We start from the raw sequence: 26,218 nt of genomic DNA on the forward strand, positions 1-26,218 counted from the left end.
CCGTGGAATACTGACAGTACTGATCTTAGTTGTTTTTTTTTTTTTTAAATTTTAATAAAATAATGCAGAGAGTGTATTTGGTAATGATCTTGCTACACAACAAGCATTCAAAAATGCTAAAAAATGCTACTTCCATTTGAATCTGGCTTACAAGTAGCTAAATACATGCACCCTACTCTGCAGAAGTCATCGCTGCGAAAGCTGCAAGATCTTTAAGTGATGCGTGAGTAGCACATTGGAGCTCCGATGGGCTGGCTTTCCTAAGCCCATTAGACTGGATTCTTCTCGGTTTTTTTTAACCTTACAGGATTTCATACCCTCAAATTCTAAAATCCTCATTGTTAGGCTACTGCGTAAGTTTTCTGTGGTCTGAGCCCCAGATTTTCCATTTAACTTGATGCTTAGATGAGAAGATTGTTATAGCAAGGATGTCCTACCATTTCAAAATGATCTAATTTTGCTTAAACATTTTCAATCTCATGGCACAGGAGCATATGGGCAGATTATTTTCTGTTAAGGTCTGTAAACAAGTCTGGATGGTGCCTGGCAAAATGCCAGAGGGAGTGGTTTGAGAAGTAACAAAAGCAAGCCATTAAGTGTGGAGATTCCTTATTGGTTGACTGATGTATCTAGTTTATGCTGATTAAGATAAGCTGTGCAAAATGTATATATACCCCTCCTGTCCTACAATAAACGGCTCCTACTCCTGCTGTATAGATCTACACAAGTTATTCGTCACCCCCCAGTTATTTTGCTGCAGCCAGACTGCGGCAATTTTCTGAATTATGATCAAAGACAACACTATGATCCTCTCCGTGTTACCTGAACCAGAGTGATGGAGATACAGGCTTCTGCACACACAAGTATGTTTAGGGTTGAGACCAGAACCATGTATTCCAGGCAGATGAGACAGTGTAGTATGAGAGTCACGGTGCTTTGAATCTTCTTCTTTTTTAATTTTTTAAAAATATTTTTTAGTTGTCAAAATGGACCTTTATTTTATTTATTTATGTGCAGTGCTGAGAATCGAACCCGGTGCCTCATGCATGCTAGGTAAGTGCTCTGCCACTGAACTACAACCACAGCCCTCAAATCTTCTTTATGTTGCATACTAACTCTGTCCCTGATCAAGTTTCTTAATTCCCAAGGCCTCTTCTTTACAAATTGTAATGAATAGTAAACATATGTTTTCTGGCACCCACTGACACATTATTATTCTTCTGGAACTGAGATCTACAAACTTTTTATACCGAGAGATAGACCATAAATATTTTAGACTCTGGAGGACCAGGATCCTCTGTGGCAACAACCCCCTTTGGCCAATCTAGTGAGAACACAGCTCCAGGCAATATATAAATAAGAGGACATGGTCATGGTTGTGTTCCAATAAAACTTTAATTATAAAAACAGGTCAGGGCTGAAATGTTCCTGCAAGTGACTTTACAGACCTGTGTGCTATAAAGGAAGTATTGCAGCCTCCAAAACATAGACTTAGGTAATCGTTAGATCTTTAATACAGCATGCCAACTCCTCCTGCTAAAAAGTGACCTACAAGCAAGTGAACCCTGATGCAAATTGCTACTTACTTATCTGGTATTGTAACAGATAGCCAGTTAAGTTTCCATTTAGTTTCTTAGGTAGTCCCCAGGATAAAGTGGCAGTGTCTTTATCAACTTTGATGACTTTGAGAAAAGCTGGTTGTTCGGGCACTAGAAAACACAAAATCATAAACAAGTGGTAAGTTCCTAATAAGCCCTATTAGATTACAAATTGTTAGAGAAATTGAGGAGTTAACTCAAACAAGTATGTATTAACTATTAATAGGGGAGGCCATGTTTAATAAGGCCACTGGACAATTCCCATTGTTAAAACTATTATTCTACTTGGTTCTTTTCTTTTTAATTTTCTTTTAATTTTTTTAGTTGTAGGTGAACACAATATCTTTATTTTATTTATTTATATTTATGTGGTGCTGAGGATCAAACCCCGTGCCTTACACATGCCAGGCAAGCGCTCTACCACTGAGCCACAACCCCAACCCCTACCTTGGTTATTTTCTTACCTCCTTCTGGTGTTTGAAATATATAAGGCTCACTCTCAGGCCCAGCACCTTTGGAATTATAGGCCAAGACGGTCAAGTGAAATTCACTGAAGGGATCTAGGGAAGGGACCATTCCATAGTTTCTTTGTCCTGAAAATCTTAGAATGTTTACTTCCTTGGGATGCACTCTTCCATCCAAGAGACTCTTTGTTTTCCACCAATTTATCTGCAATGAAAACATGAGCCTTTTCACCTATCCATCACACATCAACCGCAGTGGCAGATTCTCTTTTGGCTTCCTCCAAAATTAGCTCACATGGCTCAGGAGAGACCCAAACAGAACAATAAGAAAAGGGGTGATAAAGACCTGGTATCCTTTCAGATGTCCGTGCACCCTGTCCTTGGGGATTGTTGACCAGCCAACTTTCACCAACGTGCTGTTTATAACGTCCACCCCATGGATCACTGGCGCCGTGTCAGGGTCTGTTAAGCACAGGAGGTTGATGAGCTTCTTTAACCACCTCTAAACACAAAGATGACAATCCTTCCCTAGAGGTGATTCTCATACTGCTTGATCAAGGGACAAGACTTTCGTAAAATTAAATCTGAATGGAAACCAGATTTCCTCCTTCCAGAGGAGTTCCTCAGCCCATATGGGTTCCTGGAAGAGAACGTCCCATACAAAACTAAGAAATGAGGCTCTCTGGAGGTTTATCACGTGGGCAAATGCAAAGGGAATTTAAAACAACATACCGGGAAACATCCTGTGGCCATCTTGTCCTTTAAAGCAAATGAACTACACCAGCAATATAAAATATGACTCGGGCATTCGTTTAATCAAATATTAAAAAACAAAAGCACTCATGGAACACATGCTATATGTCAGGCATGGTTCATAGGGTTATTCTAAAGATTAAAGTAGTCAACCTATGCAATCCTTAGAGTAACCTTATGAGATGGCTCTCATTATCCTCTTCTGCAGGGAAGAATAACAGCAAGGAATAAACCCTAAGACAGTACAGCCGGGACTACCAGGTAATAAGTTCTGAGTTCTACTCTTTCTATTTGAGTAGAAAAATCTGAACATCAAGTGATGCTGAAAGGAATGATCAAAATAACTCCCCATTTGTAATGATATGGAACACAGAGACTTCTCTTTCTCTAGTCATGCTTGCAGCAGTTCAAATGCTATTAGCAATTAGTAATATGATCATATCACCAGCGCTTCCTAACTGCTGCGTGTAAGCATGAGTGTGTGTGTGTGTGAGCATGAGTGTGTGTGTGTGTGTGTACAATTCTATATACAGATCTGGGTCTGTGCCTTATTTGTAATAAGTCATCTCCAGACAGGCAGGTGAGGCCCATGGCTTGGCAGCAGAGAGCTGTTGGGAAGTCCTTCAAAACGAAGGGCAAAGCTAACTGCAGACTTTTAAAAGTTCAGGACAGTTTTATTGCTCAACTGAGCACAGTGATAATTTCAGGTCTTTGATATTCAAAATAGAGAGAGAACGTTTTTCTAGGAAAACAAAGATGAAACATCCCAAGTACTTCTTCAGCACCGTGTATTGATCAACCATCCTGCACGCAACCTGAAAGTTATTTCTTTTACCTTTTCCAGCTCGTATATTCTCTTTGCATGCAGTAGGTGCTCAAAAATGCTTGTGGACATAAATGCACTACACTCAGGAAAAACTGTTCCTGAGTGCTAAGGGGTTTTCGGGTACAACACTTACAGTCTTCTCCAGAGTACAGGGTCACTGACTGCGGCTCAGGTGCAGCACCAAGCTGATTGACGGCTTGAACTTGGACGTCATAAGGTGCATAGACGGTAGCTGTCATCACCCGTAACGTGTGGTTTGTGACCGTTTCCTCTTCCCACTCCTCTGAGGTTCCCTTGGGCTTCCAGGACACTTTGTACTCCAGGCCGGGTCCATTCTGCTCCATGGACTTCAAAGGCTAAAATAGAAGCCAAAACACATTCCATGAATAGGTCAAGAAAAGGTACCCAAACAGGATGGAGTTCTAAGCGGCCATGAAGAAGAATGGCATTCTGTCACTCAAAGATGAGTAGGTGGAACTGGAGAACATCATGCTGAATGAAATGAGTCCAAAGCAGAAAGTCAAGGGTTAAGTTTTTTTTTTTTTTCCTCATACACAAAAGCTAGAGAGAAAAAGGGAAAAGGGGGATTTCATGACAGTAGTGTACCCCTGCCTGTAAATCCCAGCAGCTTGGGAGGCTGAGGCAGGAGGATCCCAAGTTCAAAGCCGCCTCACTAAGCCATTCAGTGAGATGCTGTCTCTAAATAAAACATAAAATAGGGCTGGGAAGGTGGCTCAGTGGTTGAGTGTCTCAAAAAAAAAAAAATGAAAGATGAGACCAGTGGGAATAGGGTAAAGAAAGAGGGTCAGGGCAGGGAGGAGAGCAAGGAGAAATAGTGGGGAATAAAACTGACCAAAGTATGTTAGGTGCATGTACCAATATGCCACAGTGAACCCTCTATTACACATGACTGTCTTGTACCAATAAAAAGGAAAACCACATTTGATGTCATCATAGACACGTTAACCCAGAGACTGCTTAAATACTCTTCTTTGGGTCAGAACAGTTGTAAAATATTGCTGTTATTTGCTTGCAAATCAGTTCTGTGCCTTCCTAAGTAATGAGAAGCCCACAGTTGAGATGCCTGAATTATGTTCCTTTGGTTAAATCTTAAGTTTTCATCTAGAAAACAGTTTACAAATACATTCCACAGAAAGTTTTAGCTGGTACAGGAACTTTCCATTATATATATATATATATTATCGCTCCAATGTAATTTGCAGAAATGAAAAAGAGGTAGCCATGGATTCTTGAGTCATGAGTGGAATGTCCATGGTTTTCCAAGAACAGCCCCCCTCCACTGGATTCCACTAATCTCATGCTCCATCTTTCTTCCATGACAGAAGAGAGACAATCTAACATTCATTCTAGAAAATAATCATATTTATACCCCAGAGCCCAGGAGCAGTAGTTCCTCTTTATACATTAATCATTCCGCAGCTTCTTAACTATTCTGTTTCGGATTCTTTAAGAGCATGTGCCTCTCTCATCCACTTTATTTTACTGTATACAAGTGTTTGGTGGAGAAACTTCTAACACAAGAAATTGATTATTCCCACCCTAGCTTTTAATTAAGCAATACTTTAATTTAAAAAAACATTAATGTGATGTAAGCCACTCATTTAATTTCACAAAATGGGAATTTTATTTAAGCAATTCAGATGTAGGAAATACATTTAAAATATAATTTTAATCCTGGATATAAAGTTCACTTACATTAACAGTAATTTCATTTTATATGTGGGTGATTCAATAATACCATATATAATGTTCTCGCAGAATTTGTAATGGTTTTTTTTATTCCATCTAATTTGCTAAAATACTTATTAGAAGCATTAGTTAGAATTAAGTTGAAAGTATCATGCTATTTCAGCAAGTAATTTTAAGTTGTATGCCTATTCCAAGGTGAATACTTAAATTTTCTGTAAGCAAAAAAAAAAAAAAAAAAATCAAAGCAAAACAAAAAACTTTCTGAGCGATTCCACAATCATTGTTAATACTTGAATTTACTGAAAAGCTTTACTCCAAGACATTTTAATACAAGCCGGATATAACTTCACCAGGGACTTTAGCGCTGTAGAAATGAATCAGCTATTAACTCTCTACAGAGCAATCCAGAATTATAATTTCCTTCAGCCCCTCCTGACAATAAATGTGCACAGATAACGTTATTCAATTTATATGCGCTTTGCTCCAAGGACAAGAAGTAAATTTAATAAATTTCTCTAACAAATTTTAAAATAAACTGGATAAGTGCTCAGAAGAATCTTTTAGCTATGCTGACAGGTTCTTGGCTGACCAGACTTCTGAAGAAGCAGCAGGGTATTTGGCTTTAAAATAAGAATGTTCTCAAATAAGCTCCCCAAAAGAGAACAGCAGAAGAACTAGAGTAGAGATACAAGGCTTGCTGTTACAGGTTAGATGAGGTGTCCCCCAAAAGCTCACATGGGAGACAAAGCGAGGTTTGAAGGAGAAATGATTGGGTTATAGCCTTAGCCTCATCAGTGAGTTAATCCCTGATGTAATTAGCTGAAGACAGATGGCCACACTGCCTTAATTCTATTTACAAAAAAAAGTTTGAACATTTTCATTTATTTTTAATTGACAAAAATTTTATTTATTTTATACAAGATGTCGTTTTAAGAAAGGCACACATTGTAGAAAAGGTAAATTGGGCTAGTTAGTGTATCTCACAAATAGACCTCAAATTATTATATAAAACATATCTGAAAAATATCAGATTTTTGCAGTGGGAACACTTTTTACAATCTATTCCCATAGCAATTTTCAAGAATACATTTTTCTAACTGGAGTCGCCAGATCATCTGAATAGAGTCTACTAATTGCATGTTAAAGCAGGTAGATCATTTTATTACACTTTCAGCAGAAATAGTTAACCTCAGGTCCTTCAGGAGCTACACAAGCTGACTATACTCACAAAACCAGTAGATGAAGAAGCTTCTACTTTACAGTATTGGTAGAAAGTTTGGTAATTGGTTGGTTGGTTGGTTGGTTTGGGGGTGTTTTTGAAATGAGATATTTGTTATTTATTGAAAGAAGTTGAAAAATTCATACAAATAAAATAATGCTTATGGATAGTTGGAAACTGCCAAGTAAAAATTATTCTATCTATGTAACTAACTAAGCTATAGAGGGCTCTTTTCTCTTCTGAGAAACAGGCCATTATATTTTAACACTTAAACAATATAGGTGAGTCATGGTCTACTTAATATATGAAAAGTAGACTTGGGAAGGTAATGCCAACTAAGAAAACTAATTCTAGGATTAAATTAAAATTTAATGTTTACTTGAATTGAATTCTATTTAATGCGAAAACAAAATGAAATTAAGGGCACCTTTTTCGCTGCTCATCTGTTAATCCTCTTATGAAAGATCAACTTTCAAAAAAATATTGTGTCTCCTTGATCATTTGCAGCTAGGAATAATTTTGTGAGTCAGTTGCTAGGGGTGGGGTCAGGTAACTCCATACAGTAACTCCACTCAGGCATCTACCTTCTTTCTAACAACTTCCCAGATGATTCATGCAAAACAAAACAAAACAAAAAACCAAATCTCAATGAACGAATGTTCTTCCACATGGCTGGCTGTGTCAGTAGTGGTCAGAACTGTGATACTTCACAATAACGTGAAACACAGTTACACACACATGAGTGTAACTGTCAGTCTAGTTCCAAATCCCTGTCTCTACTTCCTAGCGCCAGTCACTTAATTCACATGGGATTTGCTCTTCAAAGACAAACTATAAAACTTTCTTGGGATCGTCTCAACGCACTCAGAGAACATGAATTAGGTCTTGAGCAACTTTGGGGAGCAGAGAGTCACTTATAAAGAAGAGGAGCTGTAAGGTAGCTGGAGACTCCTTCCCTGCTCTTGTTACTGAGTCAGTGGGCAGCACCCAGGTGGGGGCACTAAACTCTGAGAGCCTCAGCTTCTCTGTACAAAAGATGCACCTGACTCCACCGTGCTCCATGGCGCTCCCAGTGGAGAGACTCGGAAGTTCACTTTGGTGGAACATGGGTTTCTCTGGGGCACTGACCTGCAAATTACACAGTAGTATTGTCATTTCACCAGTTCCACATCTATACCTTCTGGAAATTTCTATGGAACTTGGAAATTTCCATGGAACTTGGGAGGATAAAACCAATATACTCTCAAAGAATAAACGATTAGGGCTGGATTGTAGCTCAGTGGTAGAGCGCTTGCCTCACATGCATGAGGCACTGGGTTCAATCCTCAGCACCACATAAAAATAAATAAATAAAAATAAGAATATAGTGTCCTTGTACAGCTAAAAATATATTTTAAAAATAGAATAAATGGTTAACATAATTTCAGACTCATAAATTATCAAGATAATGTAGCAATAACTATCTATGACTGCAATTTTTTAAAAAAATTTAGCTACAGACGGACACATGCCTTTATTTTGTTTATTTATTTTCATGTGATGCTGAGGATAAAACCCAGTGCCTCACACATGCTAGGCAAGTGCTCTACCACTGAGCCACAAACCCAGCCCCTATGACTGCAAATTTAAAGACAAAATAATATTATAGAATATACCTAGTTTCTTAGAAGTACCATTTTTAAAAGAAATTTCCATATCTTAAATTTGCAAAATTTAACATCACAAAAATAGAAGTAAAATGTTAGTGTTTATATAAAAATATTGCTGAAATAATTTGTAAGGTCCGATCATGGGTGTACATAATGAATACAAAGACTATGAAGGAAAAAAAATAAAATGAACTTCATACATTTTAAAGTTCTATCACAGATCATATCTACAATAAAGTGGAAAAATAAATCAGTATATTCCAGCCTATGTTCTAAAATGTCCTATATTTATGCAAAATTCAATGAAATCAATATTGGAGGCCTATGATTAATCAGACGGTTGAATGATAATCTTTTTTTCATGCAGGACAATTTATTTCCTCATGAAATATGTCTAAGTTCTAGATGAAAACTGACATGCTTCACTGCTACAGAAGAAACTTGGAAAAATGATACTAGAATAACTGAAGTTATCCCAGAAGACATGATTTTTTCCCAAATGTAAAGAGGAAAGTCTATTTAACAGCATTTATTAGGGATATGTGAAGGGGGAAGGTAGAACTGAATGTCTAAACACATCCATGTTTGAATCCTAGCCTTTTTTTTTTTTTTTTTTTTTTTTTTAGTACTGGGGATTGAACCAAGGGGTGCTTAACCACCGAGCCACATCCCCAATTCTTTTTATATTGTATTTAGAGACAGGATCTCACTGAGCTGCTTAAGGCCTCACTAAGTTGTTGAGGTTGGCTTTGAACTAGCGATTCCTCAGTTTTCCAAGCCACTGGCATTACACCACGGGCCCTGGCACATCAAGCTTAATTCTGGCTTTGTTCACTTCTGCCTGAGCAGGAAGCGGGAGACCCTCACCATCTCACATCATCTCAGATCCCAGTTTCTCCAGCTAGAACATGGTGTTACTGATGCTCTAGGAATTAGAAATGAATGTGCAAAATGGCCACAGGGGTTGGTGATTGTTACTTTCGGGAGGTGGGGTGGAGGGGGGCTGTTCACCCATTGGCATTGCCCTTACTAAGCCACATAGTGAAAGGCTTTCTGTATCTTTTGAATGTGAGAGCATCTAAACATGGATGGTCAAAAGATGGGGAATCTGAAACTTTCAGTAAGACACCAACCGCATCCACCTGTAGAGTCCTGCTTGAATGATTCGCCAAGGCTCACCTCTGTGTCATAACTTCATGGAATCACAGTGGTCCTTCACATTGCAAACATACATTGCTCTGTCCTTAACCAGAGGCACCAAGAAACCCACAACACATCGTGGAATACGCACCTCCCATTTGATGATCATCTCCTTGGGCTGAGACGCTTCCACCCTTATGTTTTCTGGGTTCTTGTCTGGAGCTGAAAAAATGACAAGCAACAGAACTATTTTTTCTCCTTACTTTGTAACCAGTAGATAAATCACCATATTATTCCCCTCCAAAACTACCCAATGGGTAGTACTGGGTTTGGGACACATCTTAGGTTTAAACCTCCTTGTTTAAATTCTAACCCTGTCTTTTGAAAACGTATTTTTCATTCTAAACCTGCTGTGTTTTTTCTGTTAGAATTGTTGGTCGATATAAATGTTGTGAATGTTTGCTTCTGAGAGAAGAAAATTAAAGCTCACGAATTAACGACATCAACCAAGTTTTAAGGACACGATGTAGCAAACAGCATGTCATGTCACCATGAAATATATTCCGATGGATCCTCTGTATTAGAAAAAGCTAAGCAGGAGGTGAGTGCTGAGTTCAAGGCACACTGAAATCATACAAGTATCAAATCCAGTTATCTCCCAACTTGCTTTTTCTCAGTCCAAAAAAGGAATTATGTCCTTGCACATTTATTTCACTCAGGAAAAAAATCACTATCATGCTGGACAGAGGGGTGCACACCTGAGGTCCTAATGACTGGAGAGGGTAAGGCAGGAGGATTGCAAGCTTGAAGCCCACCTCAACAATTTAGGGAGACCCTGTCCTAAAATAAAAAATAAAAAGAGGTCTGTATATGATTCAGTGTTAAAGTGCCCCTCCTGGGTTCAAAGCCCTGGAGATGTGTGTGTGTGTGTGTGTGTGTGTGTGTGTGTGTGTGTGTCTTTTATATATAAGTAATATATATTATATATATGTAAAAAAGTATACATGTATACACACACACAAAAATCTCCTGGGCATTGAACCAAAAAGTGACACTTTAACCACTGAACTACACACACACAGCCCTTCTCCCCAACTCCCTCCATATATATGTGTGTATGTATATATATATATATATATATACACACACACACACACACACCACACGCATACACACATATACATATATGTACACACACATATACACACATACATGTATATATATGTAAATATATACATCCACCTGTAGAGTCCTGCTTGTATGATTTATAAAGGCTCACTTCTGTATCACAACTTCATTGAACCACAGTGATATATATATATATATATATATATATATATATATATATATATATATATTATATATGTTATGACCACACTGATTTTCAATTCCAATTCACCAACACAAATTATTTGAGATCTATATTCGTGAGACTTAAAAAATAAAGAGTATTCTGCCAACTTACACAAGAAGATACAAGAAATACTTGTAGGCTTAAGATGAATAAAATTTAACCGAGTGTCCTAGTCAAAAGTTGACATCAGAATACTGGATCCCTGGTACCTCCACCCATGGGTCTTCGGTGGAGAGCTCCTCTCTGGTCCGAGTTAAGCATGATGAGGAGACTCATCACCGCGCTGTGTTCTCCCAGACCACCCTCCCGTCTATCCAACATCTAGGTAAATATTTCTGAGACCAGGGTACTTTGAACACCTTATGCTTCCTTACTTTACAGAGCTATTCAAGGTATCTGGACAAATCTGAAATCCTATACAACTTTTTAAAATTTTTTTAATTGAATTAATTTTAATTAAATTAATTGTTAATTTAATTTTTAATTAAATTCTAATTTTTTTTTTATGTACAAAGAAGGATCCAAAGGCACATTCTGGTAGACACCTGAGGAGACACCCTGCTCACCTGCCGGAGGTGTGTCATGATGCTCCGAAGGCGGGCTAGGCTGACTTCTCCCGACCTCGTTCACGGCGACCACCCTGAACTGGTACCTCACATATGGGGCCAAGGGCAACAGGGCTGTTGTCTCCTTTCCTGGGACTCTGGTCAGCTCCTCCCACCTGCCAGGTTCCTCCCGGTTTCCTTCAAATTCGATGATGTACTCTGTCGGGAGGAACCAGGGGAGCACGTTAGAACAGGTTGGTTAGGCTGAAGGTCTGCCAAGATTGACACCAAACGGGAAGTGTTCAAAGGGGCCCTTCCAGTGTGACTCTGTGGGCTGAGGAAAATGATCATTCCAAGTCTTCCTACCACTGATATTGCTGTTGTGGTCCTCGCCAGCTTCCCAGGTCAGCCGGACACTCCTGTTCTCTCTTTCAGACAAGTGGAGGTTTTCTGGGGGATCCGGAGCATCTAATGATAAGGCAAAGGTAAGGGAAATGGAGGCCCATGCCCTCTGCTTCCCTGCTTCCCTGACCCCCCGGCTCAGACCCACTGCCCACCTGCTGTCCTCTCTGGGCCCAGGTGTTTCCACCCTGCTCCACTCAACTCTCCCCAGCCTGAAGCTTCTGTTTCAAACAGAGGGATCTCCCAGCAGTTCTGCAGTTGGACATATCACTTCACTTCTGTCCAACTGTGGTGCTCAGAGGGCCATCTTTGACTGATGGTGGGCCTCAGAATTCTTTTAGAAGAAGTTTTTTGTTTGTTTGTTTGTTTGTTTGGTACCAGGGATTGAACATAGGGGCGCTTGACCACTGAGCCACATCCCCAGCCCTTTTTTTTGTGTGTGTTTTATTGAGAGACAGGGTCTCGCTGAGTTGCTGAGGCTGGTTTTGAACTCACTCACCATCCTCCTGTCTCAGCCTCCGGAGCCTCTGGGATTACAGGCGTGCTCACTTAGGAGTAGTTTTGAATGCAGGATTCTTTTGTGTCCTATCTCTGTGTTACCGAAGGAGCTGGCTCTGGAAACCTCATTTGTGAATACGTTCCCTGGGGAATGATTATGCTCAATCAAGTTTGGGGAACAGAATGGGTCCAGAATGGGTCTATCTACTTTCCTCTAGCTCATGCTTTTAGAGGCCTCATGGGTCACCTGTGTGTGACTAAAAAAAAAAAACCTTCCAGATTAGGGACCCTGTTATGTTCATTTCTGCATTGCCCACGATGCCTTCTACATAATTGTGACTAAGTGCTAAGTGAAAAACATATTGGCACTTCAGTCATGCCTATAAATATCATGTGAAAGCAAGAAAAATTAGGTCCTATGGTTATGGAAAAAAGAAGATTGGGAAACATGAGCTTGACCTTTCTTTTCTGCAATTATTCTGGATTTCCATTGTAATTGATGACAACGTATATTCTTGGTGTACAATAACCACTTTTATTGCCTTGCATTACAAGACAGAGATCTGGCACTGGCGTGAAGGCACGTGGAAGGCTGATTAGGGGGTGATGAATGTCTAGGTTTAAAGGACACAGAAATTTCTAGGATATGCAAAATGAAATTTAAAAAAAAATCTTATCTCGAATAGTCCTTGCTTCGGTAATGTGCTCTTAATTTTCTCAAGTCCTCTAGAATATTCGTCTTTGCCTGGAGGAGACAATGAGGGTATTATCCAACATCGCTTTCCAGAGGGCTCTTTTCTCTCTGAGTGGAAAGTAGCAGCTAAGTGCTGCTGAATTGTTGAAAATGGACATTAACCCCAAAGCCTTGTTTCTAGTTAAGAATGCAACGTTCTGATTTTTCAAGTGTCATCCCTGACTGTGTCCAAATATTAGGGCCTAAAACAAGAGGGTATCTTTTCACGACCAGGTTTCTGAATCTCTGAGCACAGAGAACTCTGGTTTTTTACTTAGCATTTAGTAAGAGTCCACTAAATCCTTGAGTTTCTGGAGACAACGAATGCAGAGTGTGGTATTTGAGATTAAAATCTCACCTGAAAATCATAAGGAGCTAGATTTGATGAGCTTGCAACTGAGACTTTAGATAATGATATTCCGAAAGTATCTTTAGGCTAAGGCTTTGGGAAATGACTTCTGACTAAATGGGTTAACCTGTGCTTTTAAAAATTATTTTTGCTAGGCATGGTGCCACACGCCTGTAATCCCAGCAGCTAGGGAGGCTCTGACAAGAGGTTTCCAAGTTCAAAGCCAGCCTCAGCAACTTAGTGAGACCCTAAACAACTTAGTGAGACCCTGTCTCAAAATAAAAAATAAAAAAATTAAAAGTGGATCAGTGATTAAGCATCCCTGGATTCAATCCCTGGTACAAAAAATAAAATAAAATAAAATAAAATCATTTTCTAGGATATAAGTCTTAGAAACTACATGTGGGTTAATCAACATTTATCGCCATGAGTTATTGAAATGTGCTTTTTTAAACTTGAGATTGGAGTGCAAAAAAGTGGAATTCAAATTCAAGGGAGTGGTTTTTAAAATGTATCCTATCTCATAGAATATTCTTCAAAAATTATTTTTAAGTTTATTCTAAAAAGCTTAGAGCATCACTTTATACATAAATAAAACCACTACTGCAAGGAAATCGAGATACTAAAGGCCACATCATAGCCTATGCCGGTATCACAGCTGTTATTCAGAACATTCAGAGGCAAAGTTCATGGATCCTGATACATACTCCTATCCTCATGGTGCATGCGATAAACTCCAATTTACTTGATACTCATGCATTTTATCTGGTGAACCATTACTATCTGGATAGGAGAGTCACTAGAAGATTACATCTTTCTGCATACAGAACCCTGCAGAAACTCACATACCTACCCCACCAAACATCTTGCCCAAAGCTACAGTCCCACTGTGCCAAGCCCATACCCTTACAACGGGGATGAACTTTGTATCTTCTCCCCCCCACACAATAGAACCTAATTTGGTGGCTGTTGGCTTCACTTCATGAATCCCAACCTGTAAACCCAGTTTTTACTTGCTGATCTCAGAGGAGACTGTTTCCTTCCCAATCTACAGCACCCTTAGTAACCTACCTGTGACTCCAATGACCAGGATGCTAAGGACACAAAGTCCTGTTCATAACCATGATCAATCTAGACACATGATGAAGGAGTTTCAGCAAAATCAAATGCTTTTAAGAAACATCAACCAGCTAACATCAAGACTAAGCAATTGGGCACAGTGGCTCATGCCTGTAACCTCAGAGCCTTGAGAGACTGAGGCAGGAGGATCACAGTTCAAAGCCAGCCTCAGCAACTTAGAGAAGTCCAAAGCAAATGAGTGAGACCCTGTCTCAAAATTAAAAAAAATAAGAAGGGCTGGGGAGGTGGCTCAGTGGTTAAGCACCCCTGGGTTCAATCCTTGGTATAAGAATATATAAATAGATAGAAAGAGAAAAAATTTAAAAAGACTAAGTGGTGCCCAGTGAAACTGAATAAATGGAAATTGCATCATTGTCTGTGTGTCACACACACACACACACACACACACACACACACACACACACACACACACACGCTGCTACTCCCAGGGCTCCCTGTGGGCTTGTACCCGAAGATAGCTAGATGGCAAATGACTTGCTGATATTGTCCCTACAGGGCAGGTTTCCAGGAGCTGCTGGGGAGCAGATCCACAGAGGAAATTGGAAAACATCCTGTCGATGGGCCCAAGGCCATAAATGCTGGTGATTTCAGGGGCGATCGTGTTGATTACACTCAGTGAAGTGTGCACACTGTTCCCTAATTAGGATTATCACTTTAAAATTCAAAGGCATGCAGAACACTTGATATCCCTCCCCACCCTCCCTGGACCTTGGGGGGCTCCGTGTATGGTTCTGGTGCACAGCATGGCCATCATGCATCCAGCACTGGACCCCAATCCAGACCATTCCAGTCGCTAATCCAGCTCCACTCCCCAGCCTCATTTCTATGCACCCCAGGAAAGGGTAGGGAGCTCCGGGGGAGCTACTAGGGGCATGAGCACACCTTGCTTTCTCTTTCTGATGATAGCATCGCTAACCTCACACTGACACAGGCAAACCCACCCAGGAAGGGAAAAGAAATTTAGTATAAATTGACATCTTCTATAGGACGAGAACACATTCCAAGTGGGGTTCGTTTTGAAACAAAAAGCCCCAGCTACTAATAGATGTGCAGGGGCTCAGATAATCATCCCTAGGCTTTGTCACCTCAGAACAATGGAGCACAATCATCAAAGTCACGGCCAACTTACCTAGGACAGTGACTTGCGTCATCTCGGTCACACTATCCAGAGCAGTTTGAGCCCAACAGGAGTAAATGCCTTGGTCCTCCAAAGTGACATTAGAAATGGTCAGATTGGCTCCGTCAATAATTATCCTACCAGGGAGGAGAAGAGAGTATCCGATGAGAATGAATTAACAGAAACGATAGAAACAGAAGCCTTGGAAGGGCACATACTACCCATGGATGATGATTCTAAAGATGGAGGAAAAACAGTTCCACAAACTGCAGACATCAGGACTCTGAGAAGGCCAGAGATGAAATGCTAGAGGTCAGGTATTATTGGAGCATACAGAGATGTCCACATAGCCATCAAAGGGATCACGTTTCTTTTTACGTCTGTATGTGTATGTGTATGTTAGCATCTTATTTTACTTTTTTATTTTTTAGTTTTTAAAATTGGTGCATTATGATTATTTATAACTGTGGGACTTGGGGGTCACATATTTGCACATGCGCACAATTGAACAGTATATTTTGGCTGATTTCTTTTCTCAGTACCACTGCTCTTCTTCCCCCTCCTTCTGGGCAGCCCCCCTTGGTCTCCTCTACTGATGTCCCTTATGTCCCTTTGATTTCCATGAGATTCCCACACATGGGGGGGGGGGAGAGGAAGCATTTTTCTCTCTAGTTTCCACATAAGAGAAAACACATGACCCTCAGCCTTCTGAGTGGCTCACTTTGGTTCACATAAGTAAAAACTTAGGATTACCCACCATCTGGGACGCAGGGGTCAGGACAGGACCAAGGTGTATTGGATGATTCTCGCTACATGACCTGGGAACCCTACACAGCATCAACCTCTGGATGTGGCTTCCAGAGGCAGATTCCTGAATCCCGCCTGGTTAGGAACCAGGACAACTGACACAGAGTCTAAGAATAAACCTCTGGTTTTGACAAGCTTCCATTTTCTCTCCCACTCTGTCTCCAGGTGGAATCCTACTGAAATCTGATAACGATTAAACGGTGGGACTTGTGTGGACAGTAGGTGGCAGTCTAAGACTTCTTTCTAAAACTCATTTCAACCAGCGTTTTCTTCTTCCGCTTTTGCCAAATTTGTAGCAGAGTTTTTACTACTTATAATTTTTTTAGCTTTGTCTTTATAATTTACAAAGAGAATTAATTCTTTATAATACCTTTTACCCTATACCTATGTATTTTCAGTATAATTTTTATATTTTTTAAAAAAAATTCCATTAAATTCAGAATATACTCGTGGCAGTGGGTATTTAGTTGGAATAATGTTGTGTCCTTCTTAGGCAAAGGGTGACTCTTCCTGAAAATTCTAATGGAACACTCATAAACTGTTGGACTTTGAATTGTAGGAATCTATTTCAAAGTGTAGTCAAAAGTTCTGCCTTTTTTTTAAAACTTTGTTTATTGATTTTTATTTTTTAGTTGTCAATGGACCTTTATTTTATTTATTCATATGCAGCGCTGAGATTTGAACCCAGGTCTCACACATGCTAAGCAAGTGCTCTACCACTGAGCCACAATCCCAGCCCCAAAAGTTCTGCCTTTTGATTATAGACAATAAGCCTCACACCTACACCAATAATTTCACAATTTGCCCATCAATACTACCTGATCTGGTTGATTAAAAGTCAGCTAGAGATATAGCTCAGAGGTAGAGCTCTTGGCTACTGTGCACGAAGCCCTGGGGTCAATACCCGCACTGCAAACAGTAACAACAAAATTCTGTCTAAAATTCTAGACAAAATAAAACTTTGACATAAATTATCTATATGATACAGTGTCATAATACTGCATGTACCTACAATGCCGGACAAGGTCACTCACTTAGATGAGGAAAGCACTCTGATATTAAACTTCTTCAAATGAGGCTTTAATACCCTTATGAAGCTATTTATCCACAAGGGCCAGTAGGAGCTGAATTTTTTGGGGGGGACAGTATTGTGCCCCAGCATAGATTTACTTCATGTCAGAAAGGGTCATTTTTTTTTTTTTTTGGTAATTCGTTGCTAAGTTATGCAGTTTTTTTCATATCATGAGTATTCTGTAGTCTCCTCAACTTAATCAAGATACAGTGATCTTAAAATTAGGTGGTGGGTGTGAACCTAAGAAGATTGTCATGAATTTCATGCCCTAGCCTCAGTCTACATTTCAAATCAGAATATTTGAAGGTGGGACAAGGGTCATTTGATCATGAAGTGCGAGTAATTCTGACCTGACGTACATCAAAATCTGAGAAGAATGTGCTGTAGCAAGGATATGCTATATTTTGCTGCAGTGACAAACAGTTTCAAATTCTCAGTGCCTGAGACTACAACATATTTTCTTTGCAGTTTTTGTTCCTATCATAGGTCAGCTGAATTTTGCTGCTCAAAGAACTTCTGTCTCTGTGCTTCTGGATTCCTTCCTCTGCTTGTCTTACCTGCCTGACTACGACACCTGGGTAGCCTGCTCACTGGAAAACCTCCCACCCCTCCATGTGCATTGCCCAGTTGTATCATCCCCAGTCCACGTCAGCCTTCCCTTCATGCACTTGCCACATTTCACTGAGGACAGAATGACAAAGTGATGACTTGGAGAGATGCAGTGGAGGCCCATCAATTCTTACTTATATATTTTTAAACAAAAAAAAGTGAGCCCAGTTCAGCTGATCTGAAAAATGGGGATACCAATATTTTCTTTCTTTTTAGAAGTACAAATCGTATGAACTGATTTGTGCACACAGCCTGAGAGAAAAAGTGCTCAAAGGGAATAACTAAGAACACTTTAAACTTAGCTTATCTTTGTGATTATCACCCTGCATGGTGGGGCACCCCTGTAATCCCAGCGGCTCAGGAGGCTGAGACAGGAGGATCGTGAGTTCAAAGCCAGTCATGGCAAAATCGAGGTGCTAAGCAATTCAGTGAGACCCTGTCTCTAAATAAAATACAGAATAGGGCTGGGGAGGTGGCTCAGTGGTTGAGTGCCCCTGAGTTCAATCCCTGGTACCATAAAACTCCAACTCCTCCCTGGGCAGCACTTATCCCCTCTGCCCTGCACACCCCTGAGGTCCCTCTTGAGCTCAGGCTATTGTCCCCACTGCCTGTTAAGAGAACACTGGGCTATCTGCAACACTTGCTCAGTCCACTGGATAGCCAGTGGTCCCCCTGAGTGACAATCTCAGCATCTTGAAGAGACAGTACAACCCAGTCACCCTGAAAGCCTGGCTTAGAGATGCAGGGGTCACACCGTCAGTGTGTGCATGTCACATCCCTGATGAAGCGTGGTCTCCAATTCTCTTTCTGGCAGCAGCCCAGAGATCCCATGGAAGAACCAAGGTCACTGGGTAATTTTGACAAGAGAGAGAATTCGGGCTGATTTCCGAAGTTGACAGGTTGACTGAGACCTAATGTGAGGGTCAAGCTGTCTGTGGCGGCAGCGGGGTGGCTCTGTAGAGTTTGTCGGTTCTTGCTTCAGTGGCAATGAATTGCAATGTTTACACTATCTTCCTACAAGTCTGCACATATAGGACGGAGACGGGGAAGCAGATGAGTTGCTAGGGCGGAGGCCAGCGCCTTCACAGAAAGGTGACGCCTGAACACACGTGCACGCTCACACACGTGCATGCACACAAATGCACACATATCACACATGCACTCACATGTACATGCTTGTGTGTGCACACACACACACACACACACACACACACACACCAATACCAATAGAGGATATGCAAGTTACAGAAACAAACAAAGAAGAAGCCTGGGGAAATGAACAGTACCAATAATAACTATCAAAGGGGTCCACAGTGCTATTTTCTAAGTGCTTGGTAAGTTCACTCACAATCACCCTACGATGAAGGTTGACCCTTAGTGTTTTTCATCAAGCCACGTTCTAGAATGTGGAGTGCAGGCAACACAGATGGAAAGCCATCGGTGACACAGCACAGCTGGGATTCAAAGCCAAGTCACCCACTGGAGTCCATGCTTTTTATTGTGATTCTGCTATGGTCTCACGGGAACATAGCAGAATCCCATTGAAAGACTTTTCAGAGTCTTAAATAACAAAATCTGACTTAGGATAGATTTGGCTCCAAGATGGTAGCTTTTTAACCCTTGCTTAAGTGACAGTGCAAAAGGGACTCAAAGTCACCTTCCACAGGTTCTCAAGGGACAGGGCGGGCATCCTGATTCTTTCGATTCTGATTCTGATGGATTCTTTTCCTCTTCAGTGTTATTAACATTCTCTGGTGCTACCTGGCATCTCTGTATACTCCCTTGCCTTCTACAGTTCCCCTGTGCAGAATACTCTAAAATACAACACCAGGACTCCACTCCCATCGGATTCTTCATTCATTGATTCAAACCATTGTGGATTGAAAACATTTTTACAAAACGTTCATCTGCACTGAATATATAAGGTTCTTGTTTGTTATTCCCCCGAACAGCACTGTATAATGGCTATTTACTTGATGTTTACATTGTATCAAATGTTACAAATAATTTAAAGATGATTGATAGTGTAAGATGTGAAGTTCAAAGTTTAAGGACCCTGGCTTGAAAGGGAGGTTAGAGGCAGCACTGTACCATTTTATATAGAAGGCATGAGCATTAACAGATTTTGGTATCTGGAGGGGGTCTTGGAACCAATCTCCCCCAAGGATACCATGGAAGGACTGTAGTTGCTAAGTACTTTCTAGCAACAAGAATTCCAGTACTGAAATTTTGCCAGCAAAAAGTTCTCCTAGGAATCTGGGAGGCAGAAGGGGAACGGTCACCATCTTTCTCTGAAGCAAGGTGAGCAGACAGTGGCTGTGGCAAACATGGTAGTGGGCAGTGGCTGGGCTCTGCAGGGGCCCCCAAGGGGGTGAGGTGGCTATGGAGAGAGCAGCAAGTTCCAGGTATCTAGATCACAATTGCAGTGCCCACTCGGCCCATCTCCTGCCGCGTCCCCAGTGGTCTCAAAAGCACCTATGCCAATGCAACCCATCGGGGTGGGCTACCTGGAGTGAATTCTGGTTCAGGCACTACAAGGATGGTACATGTCATGTGACAAGTCATTCCTAAAAACAAGAATGTAAACATGATGGAAAAGACAAACAAGGGTCCTCTGACCTTTTAACTAAAGACTTGAACCCTGAACTGTGTAAATTGACTGTGAATTAAACTCTTTTTCTCCTAATACAAAGAATTCAGCCCACACATAGACGATGGCCCTTCGGAGACTTGACCCACCTTCCATCTTCTGTGCCGTTAAACTCGAAGGCTTCCCCATCTTTGCTCCAGGACAGCCTCAAGCTGTGCTTCAAGTGTGAGTCGCATACGCTCTCGCAGTGTAACTCGAGCACGTGCGATCGGGGGACACGGGGATTCTTAGGAGAAACTCGGAGTTTTGTAGCATCTGTTTTCACCAAACAAAGACATGAGTTAGATCTGGAGAGCTCAGCTGACCTTGGGATCCATGACCTGCATTTTAATCAGCCCCAAATTGTCAACATCACTGTCAAACCCTCATGCGATGCTTGTGTCATATCATCTGACATCATACACATCATTAGTGTTTTCTTTCTGTGCAGGCCTGGACCTCTGAAAAAAATGTGGGGGAAAGTGCCATTCAATAGCTTGACAGTTTTTCTTACCATTTCTTGGGCAAAGGGGGTAAGAAAAGTGTAAGCCAACAAAGGCTTCTAGAAGTTGCAAATAACACAATTTTTTTTTCTAGGGCCTTTGGATGCATCATGCAGTAAAATGGAAAGTTATTTGATATTCTATTGGCATGCTTATTATTGATTCAGAAACCTGAGGCTAAGTTCAAAAGACCATGCACACGTGACTACCAACACGGACATGGGGAATTGGAAATTGAGCCCTACAAAAAGGTCAAGTCTGAGGCTGTTTTATTACACAGTGGACCATGGGAGCCCAGCAGGGAGTCTATGCAAATTAGGTATTTGATACGTACTGGAATGTCTTGTTGAATGCATAACAGTGGATGGTAGTTTAAAACAAAAATAAATTAATAGTATCAACAATAGAAAGCTTAAAGATTGATATTATGGCTGTCTTGAAAAATAGCTGCTTCTTCAGTATGGAGATTCTTTGGAAATCTGGGAATGGAACCACCATTTGACCCAGCTATCCCTCTCCTTGGTCTATACCCAAAGGACTTAAAATCAGCACACTACAGGGACACAGCCACATCCATGTTTATAGCAGCTCAATTCACAATAGCTAAACTGTGGAGCCAACCTAGATGCCCTTCAGTAGATGAATGAATAAAAAAATGAATGGATAAAAATATGAATGGATAAAAAATGTGGCATATCTACACAATGAAATTTTACTCAGCAATAAAAGAGAATAAAATCATGGCATTTGCAGGTAAATGGATGGTGTTGGAGAAGATAATGCTAAGTGAAGTTAGCCAATCCCAAAAAACGAAATGCTGAATGTTTTCTCTGATATAAGGAGGCTGACTCATAGTGGGGTAGGGAGGGGGAGCATGGGAGGAATAAATGAACTCTAGATACGGCAGAGGGGTGGGAGGGGAAGGGTAGGGCATGGGGTTAGCAAGGATGGTGGAATGTGATGGACATTATTATCCAAAGTATGAAGACACGAATTGGTGTCAACCTACTTTATATACAACCAGAGATATGAAAAATTGTGCTCTATATGTGTAATAAGAATTGTAATGCATTCTGCTGTCATTTATTTTTTTTAATTAAGAAAAAATAAATATTAAAAAAACAGTTGCTTCTCTATGGATTGCTTTAAAACACAGTCTTGGGGCTGGGGATACAGCTCAGTTGGTAGAGTGCTTGCCTCACATGCACAAGGCCCTGAGATCAAGCCCCTGCCCACAAAAAAAATAAAGAAAAAAAACAGTCTTCACTCTTTAATGACAAATTGAAAGAGATACACTTTTAATATGGCACTTGGTACTTGGGAACCCTGTTGGAGGAAAAAACAAATCTCATGAACTGACCTCCAACTCTACAACTGTGTCTCACATTCACTATCAACAAGTTTCTCAAGGAAATAATTTTTCAAAAAGGTGAAAAGTGTTAATAAAATTGATTATTCCATGTCCCAGGCACAAAACTTGAAGTGTCAATTAAAGTGATTAAATACCAAGGATGATTAAATATCTTATCCTAATTCTAAATTCAAAATAAATTAAAAAATCATTTCATAAAAATAGACACCATCGAAGAAGTGATCATCGTATTTCTGGGACTCGGTACATTCACTGTGGCATTTTATAATTACAATAACTATAAATATTAATATTCCCACCTTGCACAAACAATTTCAGGGTGAAATTGAGTGTGAGACCAACGCTTCCTAATTGCTAAGAGAATTGAAGAAAATTTTGAACCCAGCCCAGCAGAGACCAAAACGTACCTTTCCAGCTCCTTCTCTAGTTAGCTTCTTGCTGAACATTCTTTTAAATATACAGAACCATACCCCTGGCCCTGCATTCCTGTGATTTTTACAAAGTCCTTACACATAAAACAGACACAGCACACTGAAAGTTCCTGAGCTTGTCTGGTTACTGGCAGTGCCGAGGCCCACACGTTGGGCAGCAACAATGTTCCTCTGGATTCTAGATCCCCTCTCCTTGACTCTGAACCCTGGCTGATGGCTGACCCTTGACAGAGATTTGCTTTCTGAGGTAGAGAATCAATCATCTTCATTAACTCCTTAGGAGCATCTTAACATTGTACATACTTGGACGCAGGGAGACATCAGAGATGAGCGCACAGTGGGGGAGAATGTTTGCATCATCTAAAAATATAGCCCATGGGCTTGGCAAGTTGGCTAGCTTAGGGCACGGAAAGAGATGCATACTGGAAAATCAAAAGAAGGAATAAGGAAAAAGATAAAGGAGAGAGGGAAGGAGGCCAAGTCGGAGCAGAGGGAGAAGCTAATGCAGTGACATATGATTGGACAGATGATTCCTCTCCTCCAGGCAGAACCAGGTGAGAGGCCATGACATCAGTGTGGCACAAGAGCAAATCCCGCTCTCTGTCCCTGTAGGTCCTTTCTAATCTCTGTATTTTCTCTGAGTAATATTGAAGTCAAAACCCCAGGGACGCCCAAGAGGCTATTCACAAGTTCTCAGGACTTCCATCATGAAGACAGACAGAAGAAAATACTATTTGTGGTTCAAAAAGAAAAAATAATCCACATTCTGACATTCTTCAATTTTTATGAAAGCACACCTTTTATGAGTTAGTGAAATGTTTATCTGAAAGAACTGATTATCAGTAATACTACCTTGAGTTGACTACTGAAATAAAATATCATTACAGAAATAAATAAAAAGTAACATGACATTTCAAAACTTTTAAATATCCAACACCAAGGATACCTAGCTCCCTCTTAAAAACTGTATAAATCCATGTATGTGTTATATTCTGTCATGCTTGTTAAAGTCTTTTCTTTGGGAGGCAGAGTAACACGGATTGGACTCAGGGGCACTCTGCCACTGAACCACATCCCCAGCTTTATTTTACACTTTATTTAGAGACAGGGTCTTACTGAGTTGCTTAGAGCCTCAATTTTGCTGAGGCTGGCTTTGAAGTGGCAATCCTCCTGCCTCAGCCTCCCGAGCGGCTGATGAAATTGCAAGCCACCACTTTTGAAAAAAGGGTCTAAAGGACTTTGACAGGTGTGCAAACTTAAAATCACGTGGTTTCACTGGAAGACACAATGAAACCCTGTGAGAATTCATGCAAAGGAAAAAGGAAATCAAAATACTTCGAATATCCAAGTTGGCTGTGACTGCGGTTTTTCCTAAAGAGTTTTCTACCCAACAAGAGTAGGACCCCGCATCTTCTTCGGTGGTTCTGTTGATCTGCAACGTGCCGTTCCTGTGGATGTGGTACCGCCTGCCCTGGAGAGGCTGCGCTTCATCTGCCATCTCCCTGTGGAGATACAAAGTTTACGTCAACCCGGGGCGTGACAGAATTGTATACTCTCCTGAGTTTCAGCCCTGATATTATTTGGGCTCAGCTCTGCTTCAGGAGCTCAGCAGACCTTTGGAATATCCTACTGGGGTTGACATTTTTTTTCCCTTGGAATTGCCCACAGATACCTATCTTATCTGCCTAGATAGCCTGTGGCTAAAGGAAATCCCATCTCTGTTCTACGCCTCTGCCTTTCTCAAAGCTATCAGTACTGCTTTCCCTCTGTCCTCAGAGCTTAATAAATATTTTCTAGCTAATTGATGGAGACCCCTTTAGTTCACGATTGCTCCAGGGTACTGAATGGGAAAGCCAGTCATTGGAAGAGATAATGAACCTTCTTAGCTTCCTGATGTCCTGGGAGAACATGGGTCATTCCAGAATACGATAAGCCAGGGAATCCTACTTGTTTGGTGGACATGGATCACATCCACCCTACCCACCCCAGAGTCATTTTCTCCCACCTTCATCCACTTTCCAAATATTTCCTGCAGCTTGATTCACCCTGTTCATTTCACAATAAGCAACTGCTCTACTAAAGATTACAGAAGTCAAGCCGGGGCTGCAGCTCACAGAGGATTTGGATGAGGCTGGGGTAAGTGAGGGGTTTGCTCTGGTTGGCAAATTTAAGAGGGTGCCAAGCGTTTCAATGAGCGAGATAAATAATATTTTAAGGAAGCGTTCATTAAATGAACAGTTGCAAAAACCCCACGGTGAACAAAAAAAATCAGAATTTTAAGTACAGGCAAAATGTGCCCCACCTTTGTAGGACCCTACCCCACCTCTGAAGGGCAACAGAAACATTTATTAACCCAAGTTCAATGAAGCCCTTTCACTAAAGAAGCCAAAATGGTAGATCTATAGGACAATGAGTTTGAACTTAGAACGCCAATGAAAGTACTGGAAATAAAAAATCACAACGATGGTTGGTAAAGTTATAAACATGTATGTTTGGAATGAGATGCAGATTTAGATCATTATTTAGAGAATTCTGGAATAACAGCAAAGGGGTAATAGATGGCTTTAGATGTCCCCCATCATGGAAAAGCAAATCTATCTTTAAAATTGTCTTAGGAATCACTTCGGTTCTTTGGTTTTTCTTTATGAACAAAAATGGCCTTTGGCATGTCCCCCCTCGTGAGACCGTGCTAGCAATCCAGGCAATGTTTTCCTGGAGCGGCAGATAATTAAGTTGCTTTCCTTATTTCTCAGAGGCATCGGCTCCATGTTAACAACACGGACGCCATGCAGTCCATCAAATGATGGATGAAGAAACAGGCACAAACTACCCACAGTCATTCTCTGAGGAAATGGCGGGCTGGCTTACCAGGTGACGATTGCCTCCGGTGAAGCGAAGAACTCGCAGTGTAAGAAAGCACTGTAGCCAACCACCGTCGCGTAATTTTCTTCATCTTTGGTTTGGATCAATGGAACAACATCTATTGGCAAGTGACACAAATACCGTTTTAGAGCTTCCCGAAAGAAGTACATGCGGATGACATTTTCCTACATCTCAGCCGAATTCATAAGAGTGGAAGAGATTTGACGATTACAGGACATGTTCTTGAATGACAAATGTAGCCACATTCAACACGTTTTGCAAGTATACTTTCAGTGTGGCATCAAATGCCCACAGCAAAGGAGAATGAGGCTCTGATCTTTTCCCCCATGTTTTCTGTGTCCAGAATTCAACCGGGACGTGTAACCAAGACCCTCAGCCACTTTTCTTCTGCAGACAGCAGATCCCCGCCTGCTGC

The 26,218-nt window shown here is 40.9% G+C and overlaps 1 protein-coding gene across 5 annotated transcripts in view; it reads right to left on the reverse strand.

The window, feature by feature from the left end:
* Chl1 (cell adhesion molecule L1 like) overlaps positions 1–26,218 on the reverse strand; it is a 595,242-nt gene that overhangs the window by 13,117 nt on the left and 555,907 nt on the right. For all 5 annotated transcript variants that reach the window (XM_078033574.1, XM_078033576.1, XM_078033571.1 and 2 more), the window contains 11 exons: positions 25,789–25,900; positions 24,256–24,422; positions 20,725–20,890; positions 15,510–15,634; positions 11,625–11,726; positions 11,280–11,477; positions 9,511–9,581; positions 3,775–3,997; positions 2,409–2,524; positions 2,063–2,267; positions 1,587–1,709 (listed from right to left, as the gene is read on the reverse strand). In XM_078033574.1, the coding sequence (XP_077889700.1) occupies positions 1,587–1,709; positions 2,063–2,267; positions 2,409–2,524; positions 3,775–3,997; positions 9,511–9,581; positions 11,280–11,477; positions 11,625–11,726; positions 15,510–15,634; positions 20,725–20,890; positions 24,256–24,422; positions 25,789–25,900 (1,608 nt within the window). The remainder of the gene's footprint in view (positions 1–1,586; positions 1,710–2,062; positions 2,268–2,408; positions 2,525–3,774; positions 3,998–9,510; positions 9,582–11,279; positions 11,478–11,624; positions 11,727–15,509; positions 15,635–20,724; positions 20,891–24,255; positions 24,423–25,788; positions 25,901–26,218) is intronic.

The sequence above is a fragment of the Ictidomys tridecemlineatus genome, chromosome 16 (assembly GCF_052094955.1).
Source record: "Ictidomys tridecemlineatus isolate mIctTri1 chromosome 16, mIctTri1.hap1, whole genome shotgun sequence".
NCBI lineage: Eukaryota > Metazoa > Chordata > Mammalia > Rodentia > Sciuridae > Ictidomys > Ictidomys tridecemlineatus.